The sequence below is a fragment of the Siphateles boraxobius genome, unplaced genomic scaffold (assembly GCF_051911475.1).
Source record: "Siphateles boraxobius isolate OS27281-9 unplaced genomic scaffold, OSU_SipBor_1 66, whole genome shotgun sequence".
Classification (NCBI taxonomy): Eukaryota; Metazoa; Chordata; class Actinopteri; order Cypriniformes; family Leuciscidae; genus Siphateles; species Siphateles boraxobius.
Window position 1 is genome coordinate 31817746 of NW_027509193.1, and position 26432 is coordinate 31844177.

The 26432-nt window shown below is 35.3% G+C and overlaps 1 protein-coding gene across 1 annotated transcript in view; it reads left to right on the forward strand.

Annotated features, from left to right (window-relative positions):
- The window catches only part of LOC143722291 (Na(+)/H(+) exchange regulatory cofactor NHE-RF2), a 29444-nt gene extending 8261 nt beyond the window's left edge, over positions 1-21183 (forward strand). The window contains exons 3-6 of the mRNA XM_077213612.1: positions 13964-14164; positions 17300-17453; positions 18708-18811; positions 19594-21183. Coding sequence (XP_077069727.1) covers positions 13964-14164; positions 17300-17453; positions 18708-18811; positions 19594-19761 — 627 coding nt within the window. The 3' untranslated portion in view covers positions 19762-21183. The remainder of the gene's footprint in view (positions 1-13963; positions 14165-17299; positions 17454-18707; positions 18812-19593) is intronic.
- The last annotated feature ends 5249 nt before the right edge of the window (positions 21184-26432 follow it).

Below are 26432 nucleotides of genomic sequence, written 5' to 3' on the forward strand. Positions count from 1 at the left end.
TTATTTAATTTTTGCTTATTTATTGTTTTAGTTTTTACTCAATTGTTTATATGTTGTTTTTTATTTATTTATTGTTTTAATGTTTGTCGTTTATTGTTTGTTTTATTTATTGTTTTAGTGTTTTATTTAGTGTTTTAATGTTTATGCTTTTGTTTCTTTATTATTTGTTTATTTATTATTTTAGTTTGTGTTTACAGTTTTGTTTTTTATCGTTTTAGTGTTATATGTTTACTTTGTTTGTTTATTGTTTCATTTAATTGTTTACCATTTGTTTGTTATATTTTTTGCTGTATCGTTTTAGTGTTTTATTTAGTGTTTTAGTGTTTATTCTTTTGTTTGTTTATTATTTGTTTGTTTGTTTTATTTAGTTTTAGTGTTTACTGTTAGTTTTGTTTTATTTATTGTTTTGTATTTAGTGTTTTACTGTTTGTTCTTTTGTTTATTGGTTGTTTGAGATATACATTGTGAAGTTTGTTAAGAATGCTGTTCTGAAATATATATTTAAAACCCCACCAGAGTGTGCCTGCTTATTTTTATTGGCCATGACTTTTTTTTTGTCATACTCAGCAAATTATCAGATTCAGCAACCCGAGAAGGATGTTTGGACTCTTTACATCTTTCCTGTTCACTTTCATTTTTTCCTTCAAGGAGCTGTCGGAAAAGTTACATGGAAAGGAGAGATTGTTAGTACTGATCCAGCAGCTACATTGTTCAGTTCTTCCATAGCATTTGAAGATTTTAGCGTTATTTCTTCTCCCTGTTTTTCCAGAGTAGCTCTTTCTCCAGCTGTTACTCTTATGGAGGAATTACATGATCATCTGAAGCTGTTCTCAAGATGTCGGGGGATTTCACAATCTACTAATGTTCATAAAACAGCAAACTGAACAAGCAGTCAGAAAGTTAGAAACAGACCCTTACCCATCCTCAGCTGACTGATGCTGGCTTTGATTTGTGCTTTAAGCTCTGTCTGTTGAAGTGTTTAAATCACTGTCACATGCGAGACAACAGCCTGAACCTGTTGCACAACACTTCAGCTCAATGACAGAACTGTGTCTTTACTATATTTGAACATTTTCTGAAGAAAAAAGCTCACCACCGCAATGCTACTTTAGTGTTGCTAGTGCATTCTATGGAATTTGACTGATTAGGTGAGTCTTAAAGAGACGGTACACCCATATGTCACCCATGCAAAATTCGGCATGATCATTTACTCATGCCATATCAAACCATATGACTTTCATTTTTTGTGGAACACACAAAAAGGTGTTTTTAAAAATGACCATACAATTAAAGTCAATGGGGTGCAGTTCTTTGTTTTGGACCCCATTAACTTTCATTGAACAGACAAAATCACTTCAAAACAAATTCTTTTTTGGATTCCACCGAAAAAAAAGAAAGTCATACAGATTTGGAATGACATAGTGCTGGGCAGTAAACCGGTTCAAACCGAAAACCGGTTTATATTTTCGTCACAATATTGATTTTGAATAAACCGCCATACCGGTGTATTTAATTACACAACGTACGGAACGAACGTAACGCTGCGCGACACTGTTTCAGACGGACCCTTTACAATGTTGCACTTCTAAGCAGCAACGAGTGAGGGTAAACAAACAGCAGTGCTCTGTTACGTTACATGGACGATGGATGCTGAGCGCATTATTGTAGCGCGAAAGTACATTAATATAATGCGCGAGCGCGAATCTCTCTCCTCGCGCGCGTAAATATAATGTGCTGCGCTCTCAGATACACGCTGCTCTTGTTAAATAGGTCTATTTTCTCTGGGCTCGCTCAGAGAATCCTGCACTTAAAACTTGTTGTGCAATCGCGAATATCTCTTCTTCCCCAGCTAACAATTTTAGGTTATAAGAACGATTTCATAACGTTCCCATTAAGTTATAAAAACGTTAACGTTATTTCAGAATGTTCTAGGGACATTCAAAATGTCCAGTTTTTTAGACGTTGTATTAACGTTATTTCTTGGTTAAAAGAACTTTATTCAAAACGTTATAAGAACGTTCAATTCTCCCGTTATATAAACGTTGTATTAACGTTCTTGCTTGGTTATAAGAAAATCATTCAAAGGTCATTAGAACGTACAATTCTCCTGTTATATAAACGTTGTATTAACGTTATTTCCTGGTTATAAGAACGTTATTAGAACGTTAAGAAATAACAATTTTAGGTTAAACTGGGCTCTATCCTATTCTACAATATTCACTAATGACAGTAAAATAGACCATCCTAAGTCAATTTACTGAAGTAATTCCTCTCTCAACCAGTAGAAAATGCTTTGAACACCTGATTATGCATGAAAAAAAAAACATCATAAACCGGAAAACCGGCATAATTTTGAAAAAAAACGTGATATAAATTTTTGGTCAAACCGCCCAGCACTAGAATGACATGAGGGCGAGTAAATCATTTCATAATTTTCATTCTGGGGTTATATATCCCTTTACCGTGCATTTGAGAATCATGTCCACTTTTGTTCATGCAGTTGAACGAGGCTGTGTAAGAAAGTTAAGCACACTTAGCCCGTCCTGAGGTGTTGACAGTCATCTGGGTCAGAGAACGTGAGATCTGGAACGCTGCTGGACTGACCTACTTCCACACAAGCTTGTGATGTTTTGAACTCGAGATCGAAACAGATCCCAATGTCGCCGGTTCTCAAATCTTTTTTCCCCTGCCTGTTTTTTTTTTCGCTGGCAAAAATAAAACCATCTGCTTCTGCATCACACATCTGTCTATTCAAAGACGATACGAATTAATGTTTGAGTGCTTGATTTTGAGTTGAGGATAAACTGTGGCCTAGATAGTAATGGCATACCGATCACCTGTATATACTAACATCCGTTAGACGAGAGGCTGATTTTCGTTTGGTGTTTTGTACGTCTGAACTCAGACATGCAGGTAAAGGTTCATATGACAGTCAGTGCACGATTTGTGTGTGTGTGTGTGTGTGTGTTTGCATGTAAGTGATGTCTCTGCATACTTGAACTTCACTTGTTGTGGTTGGTTCATTAGTGGACTTTTGAATCGCTAATACCCCTGTGGGCATGTACCAGCCAAACCTGCTTTTAAAGGCAATTTTGGCTGCATATTTCCATGGAAACTAACAGAAAGTGCACTGGTAGGCAACTTCACCCTATTAAAAATGTGATACAGTTTTGTTTTTTGTTTCTGTGAGTTTTTGTGGTTCAACTCGTCACAGTTTGGCTGCTTTCTGCTGTTTTGATTAATTTGTCTTGGATGAATATGTTTTGTTGTGATGCCTGAAGTTTATCAGTCTTACTAAACTAGACCTTTGTAAAGTTTAATAGCTTAAAGTTTTACAATTAGTTTTATTGCACTACAGGTAGTGGTGTTATTAAAGTCAACGTGAAATCTAAATTGACCCCAATTTTTGTCTTCATTATATAGAATACATATTAGATAGATAGATAGATAGATAGATAGATACACGGATGGATTGATGGATGGATGGATAGACAGATAGACAAAAGAAAGTCATACTGATTTGGAACAACATGAGGGTGTGTAAATCTTCGTTTTTGGCGCACTATCCCTTTAAGTGGGCGAGTACGTTTTGTTACGACTGTAACTATAGCATATATTTGGTTTGCAGACTCTCACACGGATGCTATAAACATCAATTCTGGTTTGGTTGTGGTTTTTGTGTTGTTTCTGCTCACCGCTGAACCTCACAGCTTCTTTCTCTCGGTCCTCATTATTCCCCCCTGTTCCCGCTGTGAGGCGAGGGGCAGCCGTGTCCAGATGTGCGGATCTCTGGAACATTCTTGAGCGAGAGGGGGGAGGGAGGGGGAGGGATGCAGATTCCATTAAAGGGTCAGATGTGTGACACAACAGACATGCCTCATCTTTGTTGGGATCATTAATAACCAGAGTGGCAGTGTCTGTCTTCTCTGAGGACATTAACCAGGGCTGCGTTTCACTAAAGCCATGCTGATTGGTGGCAGTGGTTCTACGATTGACAAGACTTACGATCGGGAAACGCAGCCCAGACCGGCTTCACAATGAACGTGTTAATCATGTGACTGTAATGAAAGCCATGGCGGGACGCCCAATGTAGGCTTTCTCTAGGCCTATATCATTGTTAGTTTTAGCTTTTTAGAAATTTCAGTTTTTATTTTAATTTTATATTGACAAAGCTAATGCACTAACTTGTATTATTTAGAAATGTTTAACTTTTTTGCCATCTAATAATGGCCTTTCCTTGTTTAGTTTAGTGCTGGCAGGTTGTAATAGCTTCAAGTTTTATAATTTACCATGTAACAGAAACTAAAAGGAAAAATTTATTTTTATTTTATTTTAGTTAGTTTTTGAGTTATTAAAGTACACATACAAATAAATACATGCGTGCGTGCGTATATATATATATATATATATATATATATAATATTTATATTCAGGATAGATGCAATAAAGTGATCAAAATTTACGGTAAAGATTTCAAATAAATGCTGTTCTTTTGAACTTTCTATTCATCAAAGAATCCTGTAAAAAATGTATCACAGTTTACAACAAAAATATCAAGCAGCACAACTGTTTTCAACATTGATAAATCATAAGAAATGTTTCTTGAGTATCAAATCATCATATTAGAATGATTTCTGAAGGATCATGTGACACTGAAGACTGGAGTAATGGTGCTGAAAATTCAGCTTCGATCACAGGAATAAATTACATTTTACTATATTCTCCCATAGAAAAGGTATTTGAAATTGTAAAAATATTAATATTTCTGTTTTACTGTATTTTTAATAAATAAAAAAAGGCAGACTTATAATAACGTAAAGTTTAACGACGACCCTATACTGTAGTCTGTATATTAAGATGTAGGAGAAAATAATTTAACATCAAAAATAGATCTGTGACGGTTAACAACCGTGACTTTCAATATCATAACAGACCACACAACACTTCTGAGGCCTCTGTGTTCAGTATGATTTTGCGCCTGTGTTTGTGTACCAGTGATTAAAAAAAAGAAGCCTGTTCTGAGGCTGAAACGGAAGAGATTCTTGACACACTTAGTGATCGCACACAGAGGATATATGGAGCTTGTGAATGTAGAGCGTTGATGTGATGTAACCCTGGATGTCACACTGCGTAGGTTGAGCAGCAGTTGAGTCTCTCTCTCTCTCTCTTTCTCTCTCTCTCTCTCTCTCTCTCTCTCTCTCTCTCTCTCTCTCTCTCGCTCTCTCTCTCACATATTCTCTCTCTTTCTCTCTCTCTCTCTCTCTCTCTCTCTCTCTCTCTCTCTCACACACACACATATTCACTCTCTCTCCCTCTCTCTCTCTCTCTCACACACATATTCTCTCTCTCTCTCTCTCTCTCACACACATATTCACTCTCTCTCTCTCACACATATTCTCTCTCTCTCTCTCTCTCTCTCTCTCTCTCTCTCTCTCTCTCTCTCTCTCTCTCTCTCTCACACATATTCAATCTCTCTCTCTCTCACACACATATTCCCTCTCTCTCTGTCTCACAGCCGATGCAACAGAAGAGATGAGCGTAATGATGTCTTCTTCACACGTACGAGAGGTTACATTATTTGTGTATCGCTGGTTTGTCATTAAGACAAGCGATTGCACAACCTCTAGTGTCACATCACCTTATCTATGCGTTTACCTTTTTTCAATGCTTTCTGAAGCATTGATGTATGTATGCATTTATGTATTATTCATCATAAAGCTATTCTTATAATGCCTTATAATCAGCTTTATGATTACATCTTAATAGTTACAAGCTTAAAGAATATAATGCATTAAAACAAACATTATTTGTGTTAAGCACATGTGTATTGTTTTGTGACCGTTTGATGCACAAATTATTAAATCAAAGGAAAAAAAAAACAAGTCTCAAATGCTCGCCTAAGCTGCATTTATTGGAGAGTAAAAAGAGTAATATTGTGAAATATTATTACAACTTAAAATATCTGTTTTCTATTTGAATATTTCAGCATCATTACTCCAGTCTTCATACTGCTGATTTGATGCTCAAAACTCATTTCTTATTATTATCAATGTTGAAATGAGTTGTGCTGCTTACCATTATTGTGGAAACCGTAATAAAAAAATAATTCAGGATTCTTTGATGAATAGAAAGTTCAATAGAAATCTTTTGTAAAATTATACATTTCTTTCATGTCACGATGGATCAACTATTGAACAATAGTGTAAATGTTATCACACAAAAAAATCAAAATGATTTTTTATAAAAATATAAAGAGGCATGAAGAATTTTTTTCTCAAGGATAAAATGTTTTAACGTTTACATTTTGGTGATCAAAGATGAGTTTTAAGGGATAAAATGATTAACTACATGAGATATAGATGACATATAAACAATGACATGTTTAGAGGCCAGTCATGTAGAATTATGAGCAGATCCAGACGAAATTTGCAAAACTTTGGCATTTCTTATGCTTATTTTGCAGGAAAATCTCCGTAATTGTGTGTTGGCTTTAAACATTAATGCAAGACTACTTACCGATAGCTGAAGTCATGATCAAATTAGACAAAGTATCAAAATAAATAAACATGCAAAGGGTGGATGATGTGAAGAACTTTATAAATGACCAAATCTGAGGAAATTCACAGGTTCCTTGTGAGTCTGATTGTGAGGAAAGGTCAAAGGTTATCACCCTGTGGCGGTTTGGGTGTAACATTTCCCCCTGAATGGTTAAAAATACTTTTAAAAATCTAACAACCATAGATTTCCACCATCACTGCATTTTACAGTTGTTATAAGTGTAACTATGGCTAGGCAAGTATTTTACATTGTAACTTATATAAGAACATAATATGTTTCATTATAATTATTTACCTTCATGTGCATTATATTGAAAGCGTTTCATTTATTGTAGTCCGTATCCTCTCATGTTTTATCTTGGCTTTCACATGTATGACCCATACAATGTGTTAAACCTGCATGTTACACTCCGCTAAACATGTTTTTGGAGGGGGAAGTCATGTCGCAAGTGCTCGGGAATTTGGTGTAATTGATTCAACATGCCGGCTAGGGGTCACACCGCTTCGAGGGGGGCGGCGTAACACGACACCGCCGTGTGTAGATGTTTTCTGCTCGGGAACTGATTACTTGTGAATGCGGCTAAAGGGAAACGTGTTGCAGGATGGATGATTTTCATTTTACACAAGAACTTAACACAAGTTCTGGTTAACCTGAGTCATATTTACGGTTGACTCTTGAACAAAAAACTACAATACCGTTTCAGATCGTTTTGTATGTTGGAAAATCCATACGATGTGGGAAAATGAGATGATGTGTGTATGTTTCCAGTCTCCTCCCTGCTCTGATGTGTGTGTATCCCTCCTGTGTTTCCGGCTGGGGGTGCACCGCCCGTGTCAGTGTGTCCATCTGCAGATCCACAAGGCGTCAGTCGACTGGGTCGCTCGCGTGTCAACCGCTGTCGTGTGGAGTGTGTCTGTGTTGGACTGATAACATGGGTGTGGGGCTGTGGAGCATCAGCAACACACACAAACACACCACAGACGTGAGAAGAACAGCTAGACGGTGGAGACACGTGAAGTAACGCTCACAAACAGGGATGAGAATTGGAAACGCTTCTAGTTCAGGTTCCTAATGGTGCCAATAAGGTTTAGTACTTTAATGGAATAAATATTTGGAAAAAAGAAAAGCAATTCCAAAAAGTGCTTACATGGCCTTTGAATGCATTTTTGGCCTTTTTCACAGTCTAATTATCATGAAATATACATTAAACAACAATACTGTAACATTTTATTCATTTCATTTTAGAAAGTACTACTGGAAAAAAAATCATGTTTTTGATTCACTTTAAGAACCGGTTCATTAGAGTCATTGAGATTGAGAATCGGACTTCACTAGTTCACTAGCACTATACTGAAAGTTTTTGGTTCATTTAAAGACCGGCACAGAGTCATTTGTTTGCGATTCGGACTGGACAAGTTAAACTGTAGGCTACTGAATGTTTTTAATTCACTTTATAGAGCCGGCTCATTTGAGTCATTTTATTGAGAATCGGACAACACTAGTTAAACTGCACTGAATGTTTTTGATTCACTTACAGAACCGGCTCATTAGAGTCATTTGAATGGGAATCAAACTACACTATTTAAACTGTAATTAAAATTTCTGATTCACTTAAAGAACCGGTTCATTCGAGTTATTTGATTGAGAATTGGACTTCACTAGTTGCACTATACTGAACGTTTTTGATTCACTTTAAGAACCGGCTCATTAGAGTCATTTTATTGAGAATCGGACAACACTAGTTAAACTGCACTGAAAGTTTTTGATTCACTAAAAGAACCAGCTCATTAGAGTCATTTGATTGAGAATTGAACTACACTAGTCGCACTACACAGAACGTTTTTGATTCACTTTAAAATCCGACTCATTAGAGTCATTTGAATGGGAATCGGATTACACTTTTTGTGCTGTATGTTGTTGATTTATTATTAAGAGAACAAATTGATTAATAATTTGAGTAATTTGTTCTGGAATCAGAATATAAAAAAAGGCAATTGGTTCTCAATCCTACTTGCTTTTGATTCAGTAGAGTTTTAAGAAAACAACAGCAGCTTCAGAATTCATGTTTGAGGTATGAAATTCATGTTGTGTTTTGCAATTGAAGCCCCAGCAGAGAAAGGGTTAATGATAGTCACGTGCGAGAAATCCCAGAGGTCCTTGTGTCAATAATTCAGAAGCGTCTGTATCATTTTACAAGCCATGCTTTGAAACACACACAGGCTGCGTCTTATTGTGACAGGAAGTTTGAGGAATGCTTTGTGCAGCATCTGCCGGTCTCCCGAGTGTTTTCCCATACTTATCCCACACATCTCCGTGAACAAGCCAGGAACAGAAACCTCAGGACCCGGAGTGACAGGAAGTGGGCGTAATGCTAGGGAGAGCCGAGGGGTGTGACAATGGAAATATTCGAATGCTGATCGTTCAGCTGGGAGGTTTATTTGTGGCCCAGAATCATAATGCCAATCATAATCATAATAGAGTGAACAGAGAAATACTTGTTCCTCCCACCCGTCCCAAACTCCTCTGGTTTCTCACTAACAGTAGTTGTTCTCTTGAGGTCAGCTGTGTTGAGTTGGTGGGACAGATGTGTGCTCCTGAATTCAGTGGAATAAAGTGTTCCTGTTCGCCTGTCTGAAATGATCATGAAGCCTGATGTATCATATTTGATATACCTGTAAATTTATCATTATGATCAAAACTGCTGAAATCATCTTGTACACAGTCTACAACATGCCTTCTGTCAGCTGATTGATAGTTTATACTTTTTAACCCTTAAACAGGCAAGAGTGGAAAATGCTAAGCAAAAAATAATTTCATGTCATTCTTTATATCATCTGGACTTAAATTAAACATATCCAAAATATTTTTTTTTTAAATTTGATATATTTTGGATTTTATGAGTTGTGTCTCCTGAGACACGTTGCCTGATTAGGGTATTAAAAAAGGACCAATGTTAACTGTTACTGCCACTGCATGTTTAAAACAATTATATCCCATACTTCACCTGATCTAATGTTGACAAATGATATATCATTCGAAAGCTTACGAAATCAAGATTCAGCCTGTGTAACCCGTTTTGAAATTGGACGTTGCGTTACCATAGAAACAGTACTCTAAACTCTTTTATCAGGCTCCTCCCCTTTTGGGCATCGTCATGTTTCATAATTTATGATCAAAACCATTTCTAATCTTGGCAAAACAAGTATTGTCGGAAAGGTCTGAGTCTCAAGGTTCCATATTTTGTGACAGAAGTGATATTTGGACAGAAATTTATTAATTTGTTATGTCAGAATGCATACAATTAAATTCAATGGAATGTAAGTCACACGGTGGCTATTTTTAGTATTGTACCTAAACTTCAATTTTTGTGATATCAACTTCAAATTTGGAACACAACTTGGTTAGATATATGGCTTTGATTTTATAGTAATTTTATAGTAAAAATATTTTGTAAAATACATATTTAAAAAAAAGAAAAAATATTAAGTACAGTATATTTGATTTAATGTAAGTTTAAACTTACCTAACTTTTTCATACTTTCTTTTTTTTTAACTGCTTTCAATTCAACAATAATCTGCTGACTGTTTTCTTTAAAACAAGACCAAACTTAGGTCTATATTCCAAAGCATTCTTGAATTACAATCATTTAAGTTTGAATAGTGCATTTAAATAGAGCTAGTTTAATCCCTTTTTTATACCCTAAACAGGCAAAGTGTCTCAGGAGTTACATACATTTCAAAACGTGCTAAATAACAACATGAACAACGTATTACTTAATTTCTCCTTCAGCACCTTAAGACAATGTTCACAATTAATGTTAGCAGTTTTGTTTTGTTTTCAGAAGAAAAGTAAGTTCAATATATATTTACTTATCACAAAATCTGAATGTTCTACACCACTGGCAGCCATGTTGGATTTAGGTCAGGCTGACTAATTGATAACACAAAATTTTGAAGCAAATTATGTAACCAGCATACTCAAGACAGACCAGGCTGTCATAAGTGATAAAAGGATTTGATGAAAAAATCGTTCCTTATGCCCCAAAAAAGACAATAAAAACTATGTATCTCGTGAGTTACATTGCCTGTTTTAGGGTTAAGCAAGTAAAAGGCCTTTTAGTATAATCCTAAATCCCTTCAGGATGTAGAACACATGACTTTTTGCTGTGAAATATTTTCTTCTTTTTTTTTATGAAGTAAACAGAATAACTTTTGTATTGTTAGTGATATTTCAAGATAAACACCTACTGGACTGAAGCAACTATCCATACATCACTTTTGAGAAAAACATGTTAAAATGTGTGTATCAGATATTATACAACAGGCTTTTGAGAAACATTTATTTGTTCATCTCTCAATCATCATTTTTATTGCATTGCATTATATATTTTGCCTGCCACAATAAAAACTACAGGGCTTTGATCATCAAACTAAGCATTTAACTCTTTCCTGCCATTGACGGATAATTCTGTCATTTTGCTTGGTCAGATATTCACACAAAATATTCTGGGGGCCATGAAAATTTTGTGAAAATGAACAGAAATGCTGGCCATCGCTGGCAACTTTAAAAAAAAAAAAAACGCTGGCAGGAAAATTGTTATATTTCTTACTAAGACATATTATTGGGAGATATAAAGTAACAACTGATACGTATATGCATTTTATGTAAGTATTCTCTAAAAGATCTCAAGCTATCAGAATTTCATATAATCAGCAACATTTAAATATCAGCAACTGCACCAATTTGCATATTTTTCCTCAATTTGGGGCTCAATTTTCCTCCTTTTGAGTTCCATATTTTCTATATCATACTAAATGAGGCGTAAAAGCCTGGTGTATAAAATTGTGATACTCAACATGAAACCTATGCTATATATGCTATATATATATAATTATATATTGTTAATATTATATTAGATTAATATTACAGTTTTAATAAACACTTCCAATTAAAAAAAATCTAAATTTTCTGACTATGTCAGGCTTTGCAGGGTTAATATTCCTATACTATTGAAGAAGCTATTTTAAACCTTTATACTTCTGCAAAATACTCTATATTTCCCTAGAATATAGAAACATTCTAGAGTAAGGCACTTAAAAAACTTTGCTTTCAACATATGGACATTAATTTAGTCAGACGCACACTCGAAAATGACGAAAGTACATCTTGTCTGAACATCCATCTGTCCATGTCATGTGTCTCGGAGGTGTTTCATTCTGTAAGTTCTGATATGTATATCATATAAGCATCATATTCAGACAGTGTCAGTATCGGAAATGCTGTAATCTGTACTTCCTCTGAACAATGTGCCTTTGGGGGTCTTCTGTCTGCAGTCAGCGAGATCCACTTACATACGCCTGTCAGTCAAATAACAAACAGACTGTGAGAACAACAACATTCATCTGGAAGTTGATCTTCCGAGATCTTACAACTTAGTTGTTGAGTAGTGCAGTAAAAACAGTGTCATTTGCAAGCATATTGAAATAGATCACATGCCATTTGTTAAATTAGCTGACCCTTACAGATAAAATATATATATATATAATATATATATATTTCCTACTGTGCAGAAATGCTCTGGTCTTCAATGGACATTTGGTGAGTGAATAACACTTTGTCCAGCAGTGTTTGTTTGTGTTTTTTGTTGTCTGTCACTCTTTAGGAAATGGCATAATGGATCATACTACACTCCTGTTCTTAATGGACCTTGACCTTTGACCTTCACTGTCATTACTGCCTCTTTTGAATCCCCATAAAAAGCACCTCGTAGATGTTCCTTGGTTTTAAATGATGTTTTCCTATTTTGCTTTCACAAGAGTGCTGTATTTTTTCTAATTATTAAATGGAGCAAACTTTTTTTCTTTGCACATACAAACTGGGACATTTCCCTTTCGATTTGGTCAGAGGCTGACTTTCATCTGCCATCTGTTAAGAGTCTGAATTTTTAACCTCCATATTAAACTGAATTTACATTTAACATTAAAAGGCATCCTGGGTTCCTCTGCAATGGCATATTTCATTGTGACTTTAACAGATGCTTAAAACACACCATTAAACCAGATTATTTCATTATATGGACCGTTTGCCTGTTCAAAACTTCCTGCCACGAACCTGTGAAACCCACAAATTGATTATGACATGTTCATTATCACACTTTATTGTGGTTTTGATGGTGGCGTGATGATTATTTTTCCTCCTGTTTGAGAGTTCCTCTTCTGGCCGGCTGTTATTCAGACATCCAGCGTCTTTCTGCTCTTCTGATGACCCCGTTTTCAGTTTTCCAGCCACTACATTGTCAGACAACGTCCTTCGTGGCATTGTTGTGTATTTTTCCCACTCTCCGTCTTGGATGAATAGCAGATTTCCCAGAATTCTTGTTATTGGTTGGTCGAATTACATTTGTAACCCTCTATTGCACATTTTTATGAGGAAAACTCATGTTCAAATCTAAACAGTGGAATTCTTTGTGAATTAACCCTCTATTTACAACACACATTCATTTCATTTTGTGTTTATTATGAGGATGTCTGTGTTGTTTAAGCAGTGGACTGATGGTTAATGATGCACAGGGATTGATAATAGATAAGATGTTCACAAAATTATTGCATTTAAATGTAAAAAACATATATGATTATTTTTCCAAATTCCAAAATTGTACCCGAAATTCATGCATTAACTTTATTCATTCATTATTCAAAATGATTCTTAGTGTTAATCAGCCAATAAAAATTATACATCACTATATTTGGGCATTTTGAATGTGATTTTATTGTTGTGGATTTGACTTGTAAACGGGGAGAATTTTCTGACATTGACTGAAACTGTGCGTTTATAAAACTCAACATATCATCTAACATTTTAAAACTCAACTACACAATAGACTAAGTGTTTTTTCGACCTAATATTTAGCTTTAGGTTTCTTTGTATCTAAGGGTGTGTTCACATGTGTAGCTTGGTTCGCTTGGGTCGGACCAAAAAAACAAAAACACAAAAAACATTTAGTCCTGGTTCCGCTTAGCGTTCACATTGGCATTTTAACACTGAACCTAAAGATACTGAATCTAAAGTCATAGGGATATGTTCACACCCTGATTGGTCGGCTTTTATTACGTACAGGTGAAACTCAAAAAATTTGAATATCGTGCAACAGTTCATGTGTTTCAGGAATTCAAATTAATTCATATTTCATTCAAACCACACCAGAGTTGGCTAGGAAGCGGATCGAGACTCATCTTTTCACCAGTCTCGGTCCGCTTGTTTGGTGCGCACCATGGTACTTAGAATGGCAAATGAATGATTAAAATGAACCGCACTAACAGAGCAATCGCACTAGGGCTTGTTTTAATCCAAACAAACCTGCCAAGTGTGAACACACCCTAAGAGTGTTTATTTCTCCTGTCATAGGAGGTTCAGCCCTCACCCGAGTCCTCGACACGAGACCCATCTGAGCTTCTACCGAGACTGTGTTTCCTGGTTCGGTCTGAGGCGGGTTACGGCTTTAATCTGCACAGTGAGAAGTCCAGGCCGGGTCAGTACATACGGGCTCTGGACCCCGGATCGCCCGCTGACCGCGCTGGACTCAAACCACAGGACAGACTCATAGAGGTGAGACACCAGTCATTCTGATTCTGCTGAAGCGAATTCTTATAGTCCTCATGTAGTTAATCCTTTTATCCCTTAACTCATCTTTGACCACCAAAATGTAAACGTTAAAACGTTTTATCCTTGAGAAAAAAATTCTTCATGCCTTAAAATAGCTTGAATGTAACTCTACACCCTTGCCTCATTTAGTATACGCGGTTCTTTGAATATGCAAATGAGCCCCGCCTCCACTCACTCCAGCTCAGAGATCCACTTGTTGACGATCACACGTTGACCTGATTGGTTACAAGGTAGTTTGTGACGTCAGAAACACCAGCGATTTCAAACTGTGTTTTTGAGACTTTGTCTTTGGTTCACTGCAGTTTTAAGGAGAAAAAACTCAGCAATCGTGTTGACTAATGAATTTATACATGGTTTGTCTTAAAGCATATTAAAAACACCAAATAGACATATTAAAATCTGGATTTTCACCACAGGGAGACTTTAAGCAGCTTGAAGCTCTTTCTGTATAACATGGCTCCATCATATTTCTATAATTTACACACATGCATCAATATACATCTTTATGATGCCACATATACACCCACATTTTCTAAATTCACTTCTACATTCACACTCGCACGCAGACCAACCATCACATTCAGATGCATGTGGGCGGCATGTGATGTGATGACTCGCACAAAAATATTTCTGTTCTTGCGAGACTGAGTCAAGCAAAATAACAGTGTTGAAACTTGCATTCGAGATTGATCGGTAGAGCTGAAAACATCCTTTATTGTCAGAAATAAATGCAGTGTTCTCATAAGCTCCATTAACTCGGGAACTTCGTGATTACGACATCAGCTACATCTATTCATTGCTGTGTGCAAATGATGAACCATTATGAAATAAGAACTTGCTAGTTTATATTTAAGGAAAACCTTTATATACTGTTGATGAAAATAATTAAAACATCGCTCATTGTTTTACAGACATTTCACTTGTTATTGGTATTAATAACATATTTAAACGTTTTATCATTTATTTAACGTTTATTTAAACATGCTATCAATGCTAAAATAATTGTACTTGTTTTAACATAATATTTACATGACATTTCAGCACATCGATGTGAAAAAATATATATGTATAGACGTTTTTTTTATTAAAATCAGCATTATTTTGTTTATAATTTAATTTATATATTTAATACATGTATATTTTATATATTTAATATTAATATATTTAGATATTTTAGTATGTATGTATGTATGTGTATGTATGTATGTATGTGTATATATATATATATATATATATATATATATATATATAAAATAGGTAATAAAAAGTTAAGAGAACAGCATTTATTCAAAATAGAAATGTTTTTTTAACAATATAAATCTTTTCTACCACTTTTATAAATTTCACACATCCTTGCTGAATAAAAATATAAATTTCTTTCAAAAAGGAAATAAAAAATTACTGACCCCAAACTTTTAAACGGTAGAGTACATTGTTACAAAAGGTATATTGTTTACATAATAAATGCTGCTCTTTTTTTTATCATTTTATTAATCCGAAACTTGAAAATCTTAGGTTATTAAAAATATATGTTAAGCATCACAACTGTTTCCAACATTGATAAAAAACATCATATTAGTATGTAGGTAGTAGGATCATGTGACACTGAAGATTGGAGTAATGTATATATAACATTTGAAAAAATATATATAACATGACAATCATTACTGAGAGTAATTTTTAAAAAGTAAACATTCAGATGCATTATACTATAAATTAAGACCTTTTACACTGTTACATTTTGCTGTCAAATTCTCAATTTCACCAGTTCAGACAAACTTTCTCTCCATTTTGCAGTTGTTTGCAGCCTCAGTAAAAGAGTGCGAGTCCTGCCCCCTTCAGTTTTGAGAAGTGCACCTCTCTGTGTGTCCCTCAGGACACTGATACCTGAAACCCACACGGCCACAGCAACACGCTTCAATATTTGATGGTGTTCAGTTGAATAAAGCACACGGTCCATCTGTCCTCAGGACAAACACTCAGATTAAATCACCTTCAGCAGAAGGAGAGCGCGCTTGCGGACCGCTCTCGTGCCCTTGTTTTTGTTTTGATTGATTTGGTTGTAATTTCGGTAAAATGTCTTCACCGTCTCTCCTCTGTTCGACTGGTTGGGAACCTAATTCTACCACAAAACATGTTGCTAAGCAACCAGTAGCAGGGCGCTATAAGGCAAAAATGAGCGAAAGGGTTTATCATGGGATAAATAAAGCTTTTACAGGTGATTAAAGTCACTGAGGCAGAAGTAAAGATTCATCCCAGAATAATCTATTGATTAAAGGTTTTTATAGGTCATCACTGCAACTCTTCTCACTTTTAAAAGAGTGAAAAAATAATGCACCACAAAATTACCATTAAAATGTTCCATGGAAAATTATATTTAGTTTTTATATACCATGATGAAGTACTTTAAAGTACCATTCATATAATTTGTTTATAAATATGGTAATCAAATATTACATGAAATCAGTTATACAAAAGTAACATGATCGTACAATGTGTTTTATTTATTTATTAATCATTTATTTAAAATAATTGAGTTACAATATAAATGACAAAAACATATAAAATGTAAATGCTTGTGTGTGCGTGTATATATGTATATAATTATCGATTAATCACATCTAACATAAAAGTTTGTGTGTGTGTATATATATATATATATATATATATATATATATATATATATATATATATATATGTATATGTTTGTGTACTGGTATATACAAACTTTTGTTAGATGCAACTAATCACTAATATATATTTATATTATTTTTGCTTTTTTAAATTTATGACTATAAATTATATATAGTCATATACATATATAAACTGTATATGATATATATAGCTTAACTATATTTTTATATAACTATAAAGTTATAACTATATATATATATATATATATATATATATATATACACACACACAAATCAATTTAAATTTTAAATCAATTTAAATCAATCAGTTTGTTTGAATATGGTTAAAAAAAAGGGTCAATGCAATGATTTTGTTGTTGTACAAAAAGGTTTTAGCTGTTCTGTTTTGAAGTCCTAACTTTTGCTGTATTAAAACTCTATGCAGGTGAATGGAGTGAACATTGAAAACATGAGACATGCTGAAGTTGTGGCCTTCATCAAGAACGGTGGTAATGAGACGCGTTTGCTAGTGGTGGATCCAGATACAGATGAGCATTTCAAGAAGATGGGCATCACCCCCACCACCATCCATGTCAAAGGTACGGTGAAGGATTCACTGAGGATAGTTCACTCAGAAATGAACAATCATGAGCTGCGAAGGCAAAGACAAGTCAAATGTATTTGTATATCAGCGGCGTTTCCTCCGAGGAGGCAAGGGAGAAGGTGTCTCCTCAAAAATAAACTGGATGAGAAAATCCACATTAGAAAAATAATACGCCAATATTACAAAATGTGACATTAAAAAGTGTAAAAGTCATAATAAAGGAACAGTGTCCAACAGTGACACCTGCAGGTAAAGTTACAGTGGGACTCTGTGTCTCTCTTGCCTCCCCTGATCCCATTGACTTAAAACAGACCCCGGCCTAAAGCATGTGGTGGGTTTAGTGGGGTGGGGGGTAATAGAGAATTAATTTTTTTTTTTTTTTTTTTGGAAAGTTTGGAACAATTGGATTTTTCAAATGTTCGAGGTGTTTCTTATGCTCACCAAGTTTGCCTTAATTTGTTCAAAAATATGATACAGTAAAAACAAATATTATTTGAAATATGATGACAATTTATTCTATGTGAGTATATAGTAAAATGTCATTTATTCCTATGATGGTAAAGCTGAATTTTCAGCATCATTACTCCAGCCTTCAGTGTCACATGATCCTTCAGAAATCAGTCTATGATGATTTGATGATCAAGTATTATTATTAATGATGGTTGTTCATATTCAGTTTAATATGTTCCGCCTTGACTTCCTCTTCCTGGGATTTGAGGGGGAGTTTAAGGTAGATTAGAGACAGAAAGACATTCTGTTTCCTCTCAAGGCTCTTCACTATAGAGGTTGTACCTCTGAACAGGAATCACAATCTGGGCTGCAGGCCATTCTGTAAGCCACCAGTCCCGCTTCTGACATGTGGCTCAGATTAAAGTTAAATTGAGTCGAACACTTTAAACAGGCTATTGACATCTCTTGGATAATTGTTATTAGTCAGGATCCTGATTCGGCCCACTGGAAGGCCGTTCCAGCCCAATCCACTTTCTTTTCCAGCCACTGTTTTCTTCGTATAATTTTCATGCATTTCATCCTGGATCAGTAAATCTTCCGCGTCAGGTCTTTGAACGTCAGGTGACCCGCATTACCCCGAACAGGACACGGATGCGTGCTGTTTCCAGCTGTAGCAATGGTCTTCTCATCACAGCATCTCTCTCCTTCATGCACAATATATTGATAAACTGACAGCGGACATGCAGGTTTATGGTTGTTTTTACTGTGACCTGAGCTTTGGTTTTTCTTCTTAAAACAGATTTTGACGAGTCCATAACTAACGGCTCCTCCAGCCCACACGTGAACGGGACGTCTTCACGATCCACGTACTCAGACGGCAGCAGTCAGGACACAAACATACAGGTGAACATTTTCACGAGAAACAAAACCTGCATCTGCAATTAATGCACAAATGTGTTCACTCTTCAAAATAAAGGTTCTTTATTAGCTTTGATGGTTCCATGAAGAACCTTTTACATCCATGGAAACTTTTTCGCTGGACAAAAGGTTCTTTAGATTATTAAAACACTCTTAACGCTAAGAAAACCAAATGGTTCTTTTGAAAGGTTTCACTGAAAGTATTTCTGTGGAACCTTTATTTTTTAAAAAGTATATGTATATATATATATATATATATATATATATATATATATATATATATATATATATATATATATATATAGTGTGTGTGTGTGTGTATGCATGTATGTATGTGTATGTATATATATATATATGTGTGTGTGTGTGTGTGTGTGTGTGTGTGTGTGTGTGTGTGTGTGTATATTTCATTTAATACATTCATCAAAACATTAAAAAAACACATTATACATGTTAGCTAATTTTTAAAAAGCTCCTTAAGATAACAACTGCACATTTTCACATATTACATTAGATTTATAAAAACTGTAAAAATGTATTAATTGTACATATTAAAATATAATAAAGACTTTGTATATTATGAAATAAATGGTTATACGGTAATAGCATTTGATCTCTCTCTCCCTCTATCTCTCTCTCTATATATATATATATGTATATGTGTGTGCATTTAGTGCACAAAAGTTCATTTTATGCCAAATACTCAATGCATTTTATGGCTTTTTGCAGCTGTCACCATGTGTAAAGTGTGTATTTCTGCATTGTAGTTCTCGAGGGACAGCAGCAGTCATCTTCTCGACCCGTTTGAAGAAACAGGTTTGTGTTTGAGCCCCACGGCGGCGGAGGCTAAAGAGAAAGCCCATGCCAAGCGCGCCAGAAAGAGAGCGCCACAGATGGACTGGAACAAGAAGCACGAGATTTTCAGCAATTTCTGAATCTTCTTCCCAGGCCCCAGAGACCCCAACCCAACCCAACCCTCAACCCTCAACCCTATGTGTATTGCATTCAACACCCTGGACACATGACTGCTTTTAATGGGAAAAAAAAGAGGCACCTATTTTTGTAGAAAATGAAAACTTGAACTATACAAAGTTTTAAAAAACTCATCGGGAGGGGATAATGTAAGTTACACAATCAGATTTCTGTCTTATAAATGGCTAAGAAAGGTCAGGCTGTTCGTATAGAGAGATTTCTGCGTCGTTTTGTTTTCATGCTGTTTATTCGGCTGCACTTCTACATACAAGTAGTATGTTAACAGTAACGTATACAGCGGAATACCAAAAGCCAAACGAGACTGCATATGGATGGACTACCACAGCATACGGACTCGACGGAACAAAATCATCTCATCCCATGTAGAAGAACCAAAATAATGAAGCTCATTTTATGTTGTACATGTTTTATGTGAATCATCTGTGAATGAGAACTGTACTTTTGCCAAAGACACAACCTATAATCAACCTGATCAGCTGATGTCTTATGCTTTTGGATTGTTTTGAAGGGACGTGCCACTGTTGGAAATCAAGGAGAAAGTGTCTTGGAATTACTGAGATTCTTAAAAGGAAGAAAGTGACCCAGAAAGGAGAGTGTGAAAATGAATTGCACTTCTCCTCTTCACCACCAGAGGGCGGTGGACACTTGGTCATCAATAAAGAAGTCGGAATACATAGTGTAACATTCAACCACCAGAGGGAACATCACAACACACACCACTGTCTCTTACAGTCTGCAGGAGTGAAACTTTTGAATTGAACACGTGCAAAGTTGCAAGTTATGCCACAAAGAGTCATTGCTTCATTTACAGTGTATTGTCTACTGATGCATTCTGGGACATGGATGGATAGTGACAAGACAGATGGCATGCAAGAAACCGAATCGGTTTAGGAAGAAAAGTAATAAACCTCGTAAAACGATAAAGAGTAACGTATTCGTCTTATCTACACTGAGTTTGAGGGACAGATGTAACCGTATTGATGCTGAACTTTATGCATAATGACAGCTGGATTTACACATTACCGCGGCTCTCAAACTCATCTCAGACATGGCGGATTGGGATATATAGGATTTATTTAGGTACAATTAATAATGCAGACAATCATAAAAGCTTTTAAGAGAGCGCTATATGCATTTACTGCACACTTATTGTGATATATAGCATCAGCATTACTATTATTCATCTTAATAATTCATGATACATTCCATGTTTGCAATTTAATATTAATGTAGTTAAGTCCTGTTGTTTTCATTCCTGTTGCTCCCCTAAGCCGCCATTGAGCACTAATGGGAAATCATTTCCTATCAGAAATATTCATATTAGTATTATTTTTTTTGTCAATAAAGCGTGACGCTTACATTCAGAATAAGATTGTTGTGGTAATTTAAACGCATTTATCAGCAGAAAGTGTCATTGAGCAAAGCTAAGCAAATATTTTATAAAGCTATTTGTAAATGACACTTTTGTTAACACTTTTTTTTTCACGTTTCCTGGGTTCTGAGTTGGCAGCCGTTGTGTTAAAAACACCTTCGCAGCATTTACTGATAATGAAATATAACACAATATATAGCATTATTAATGTGTAAAAAATGTTTAAAAATATGAAAACTGTTTCTAGATTTGCGATGTTAACTGGGGAAACGTCATCACAGTCTGTGAAAAGGCAAAAGCAGATGCTGATAATGGCCAAATATCAGCCTAAATCTATCAGTTTATCACTCATTTGCCAGAATATACAGTGTTATTTCAAACAAAATGTGTTCTGGACAGTAAATTGGGTCACAGCTCTTGGTCTAACTTATAATTAATGGCAACACTGGTAAAATCACTAAAATAAATACTAACTGAAATTTTGCCATGGTTTTTTTAATACCTTCCTTTGGGCTACTGAACCAATAAAAATTATATAAAGTCAATCATGCAGTTATTTTACAAATATATTCAGAAATATAGGCTATGCCACATCTACATTACCTAACGGATTCTGGATTGAGTGTTGCGTGCTGCCATGATACTTTATGCCGTTGCTAAGGTGGTGTTCTGATGTTTTGTTGTGTTGCCGGGGTGTTGTGTGGGATTGCTAGGCGGTTATTATTATTTTTTTTAAAAACCAACCAAATCTCTATCACTGTTAAATATTTCCCACTAATTCAACCTAAAAAAAATTGCTGCCTTCAATTTTTAGTCAAGTATAATGCACAAGACATTTCACCTTTTTTTAAAAAAATCTTGCTTAGTTGAATCTTGTATAACTTAAAAAATGAAGTTGAAATTGGTTAAATTATTTGAGTTAAAGTAATGGAATAACATATGATCTTATTGATCATATCTTTTTTTACAGTTCCTAACCACAAGTATGAGCACTTGATGCTTGTATAACACCACTAATGATATCATCAACACTGATTCAGATTAATTTTGTACTTTGTAGATTACTTTAGTCCCACAAACACGCCTCCATTCACAAAGGCTTTTCATACGAGCTTTTAGGCGTTCACTTATTCCGAGACGGGCACAAGCAAACGTGTCCAACATGATTACGCCGATGACACCCTATGAGCCATAAATGATATTTGAGCGGATCTTTCAGTCTTTAGATTAGAGACAGGAGTGTCTGTTTGCACTGAAGAAGACGAGCTTCAAAAACCTGAGCAATATAATCATATAGATGAAAATGACTGATCTCAAAGTGCACTTCACAGACAGTCTGATAAAACAAGACCACAGGAATTACCCAACTCGTGTCACTTATAATGTTTTACAGTGTATATGGGTATATGATCAATAAGTTAGGACAACATGTGTTTTTACATTGCTTTAACTCCGCAAAATAAGCAATTTTCAACTTTTTTACATTGCTTTAACTCAGCAAAATAAGCAATTTTCAACTTTTTTAATAAGTTATACATGATTAAACTTGTTTTTTAAAGTCAGTTTAATGTAATTTAAGTTGAAATTACTTAAACATCCAAGTTGATTGTACTTAAAAAATTTAAGGCAGTAACTTTTTTTTTTACAGTGTAAAGGGAGTTTTTGCACAATGAACCTTTTTGTTTTGTTTTAAACTTTCATGAAATCAAGAAAAAGATGATCAACTTGCCCATTACAAATCAGCATGTGTGCCTAACAGGGATTTTATGTCTTTTGCTGAAACAAAATAAATACCTCATAATCCCTCAAAACACTTTAGAATGATGCAGAAAGTTGTAAAGTCTGCGTAACCAGAAGGACCGGCGGCAAGAACCGTAAAAACGCAGTTTACTGTCATGCTTGTCTGGAAGTGTAATGCATCACTGAAGGCTTTGACTGTATAGGGCAAAAACCTTCACATCTTAGAAATTTTTTTTTGACGCATACACAATCCATAAAGTAAACCCCAAGAGTATTTGACAGTTGCGTCAGACTTACAAATGTCTGAAATTGGTGCATCAGATCAAGTGTCTATATCTTGAATACTGTCTTCACTAACAGTGACTTTTAACCAGCTGGTGTTTGTTAGTTGTGTATGAGGTCCTCAAGTTCACACAGGTGTAGTTCATCATTATTCAGAGTCAGACATGATCCACAAAATATACTACTTTATTTTATTTGTAAGTATTATTTTATTATTTTAAATGCTTTTCTTGAGAAGTGTGATGGTATCTTTCGTTTACAATTAAATTAATATAATTATGAATACATAATTCATTTAGTTAGTGAATATATAGAAAGTTAATATTTTAGTTAAATAATTAAAAGAATTTATTTCAAAATCTTAGATAGGCTAAATAAGCCTTTAATTTGTTTAAATAAAAAACATGAATTATTTTTTTTTGAATATACACTATATATATTTACAAATACAACCAGGGTGTACATTAGGATAAAAAATAATAATAAAATCAAAAGATGGAAATAAAGCATAATAAGGTCAATAAAAACATGAACGTGCTTGCACTAAAAAAGAAACACATTTTACAGCTCTCTTTTTTCAAGTTTAATGTCGTTTTATGGTATTGTTGAACTATTGTCTGCCTTGAAAATGAGCAACAAAGCCTTATTTCCCCCATATGTACATTTATGTATGCCTATGTAATATTTCTATGAAAAGACATGTCCAAACTAAGTTGAACCATTATTAAACATTATCAAAACGCAGTTGAAAGCAGGGCATAAATGAATCAAAATGTGTTTATGTGAAATGTGAAACTAAAAAAAACAAGCAAAATGAGAAATTTTACAACTCCAAAATAATAGCATGTTTCTGCATGTAAACCACAAAATGTGCCAAATACATCAATATTACAATTTTTGGTTTGCTCTCACGTGTACTCTACGTATATTTGTGCAGTTGTAATGTTGTATTTTGAGTTCAGTCAACGCAGCTTAATAGTATTACTTTAATAACTGTATCTTTTGTACTCAGTGAAGGGCAGCTGCAGTGCAGACGGGCCGAGAGGGCGGCAGTCGCCGTCGCCATGGTTACGCGGTGTTTATGTTAGCATGCGCGTGAGTCAGAGGAGCTGTGAGTCACTGTCAGGAGGAAATTCTCTGTTCTCGATTCACACACAACCACACACTCTCACCGAAGCCAAATAAGGTCAACAGCTCGGAGAGAGAGACGGGAAATCTGTCCTGTAAGTGGCCGGCTGTGGATTTGTGAGTGAGGGGAGGGGAACGGTCACACCCAGCGACTTCACACCTCAGTTTACCGGCCAAACAACTTGACTGACAATATTTCACATCGCAAAAGGTTGAGCCAAGTTATTTCGCTATGATAAAGTAGCCTTCACATTTTTGTAGTAAAACCCCAGCCTTTGTTGTTGTTGAAGAATAATCAGTTTGGTTTTTATATTATGAACAGTGATGCTATCTATCTCATGCTAATACCCTGGCACTGCCTGATTAGCATATTACGTTACCATATGGGTAACGTTAGTTGCATGTTCGTTAACTTTTTGTTTTTATTAACATCAAGACTTTAGCTTAAAATGTATACATGTACAGCCCGGGGAAAGTTGTCACATTTCAGTAAATTGGCGTTCACACCAAGAGAGATAACCTTTAAAAAAACAACCCGTGGCAACAGTGTAAAAGTAGCCCAATTCCACGGAAAACCACGGACTTCCCAAAACTGGTCATGTTGTTAGTTGCTTTAAAATGCTCCAGCTCTTTTAAGTCAGGTGGATTCTGATTGGCTGTTTGTTTTTATTGTTCATCTGCTGAAAATAAACTGATGAGAACTATTACGATTACTAAGCCTATAAAGTTTTAATAATAACGATAACGACAGAGGAACAACATTGTTGAAATTACTTTCAGAGCATTTTTTTTTAGCTGATAAACGATCAAAATATTGCTCAGCCAATCAGAATCTACATGACATTAAAGAGCATTTAAAGTGATAGCACGCTCTTAAGGCCTATTCACACCACGTTTAACGTTTGCACATGACTTTTTAAGGTAAATTAAGGTTGTAGTCTGACTGAAATCAAAGTGCTTTTAAAGTGCATGTAACCATACCGACTGACATCCAGAGTCCAGGATGCTAGCCATTAAAACATGGTGGTCAACCTCAGCGCTGTGTGTTTTGGGAATACACTGGATTTCTTCATTGCAAACATTCTGCCAAACTGACCAAAATTCGGCCTATTCAACCAAAACCAGCACTGTGTTTTTTGGCAAAATCACTGCCAACTAGATGAGTCAGCAGGCCCTAATAATCACCTTCCTTCTCAGTAAACGGTGAACTTGCAGTGGAAAAAAAAAAATCGCTCATATTGATCGGTATACTTTTGGAGAAAAGTTCACATACCAGTATACGTTCTGTATATTTGTAATTGTAGGCTAATGGTCACATGCATAAATCCAACATTGAGTCGGGTTTCACATGAGTGGTCAGCCAAATCCCAGTTGATATAACAGTTGTACATATACATTGTAACCCTTGTTATATAATGTCTCTGGACTTTCATACTGAACTTAAATAGAGATTTCGTCACCACAATGGGTTGCTAAACTAAACTGTTCGGAGTGTTTTTCCGGTAACGCAGGGCCATTTTAAGCATAGCACATTCTTCGCACATTTACTGAAGTTTTAAATGTTGCTGTGCAGATTTAAAAGCATGCATATTGCCTTGCAGTAGCGGCATAGCAATTATATGGACTGTTTGCGTGGTAATGGATTCAAGGGCTCACATTTATCAGACTGTGGGTGTTGGGTGAGGTATAAGGACATTCCCATGAGAGAGTGGCGTTAGAAGGGCATCACTGTGAGAAAGAGACAGGGAAGGTGCATGTTGGGAGGTGTAATAAAGAAGGGAGTATATTAGATGTGCATTTATTTAGGGAGGTCTGAGAACGGCAGTGTGTCAGTGTGACAGTGAATGATCTCATCAGAATGAGCTCATGCGGAGGAAGTGCTGTCGCTTTCATTTCCTTGTTTCTGAGTTCATTTTGTTTCATTTCCCATTTACAATGTAAAACGAATTGAAAAATGTTAATGTCAATTTCATTTAGTTTTATTTAACAATGAGAACTGGAACTACTCTACTTTTTACATTTTGTGAGGAAAATGTAAATGCATGAGCAAAACTCTCCATAATGACGCGAGGCTGTTGCTAGCTTTCAGTT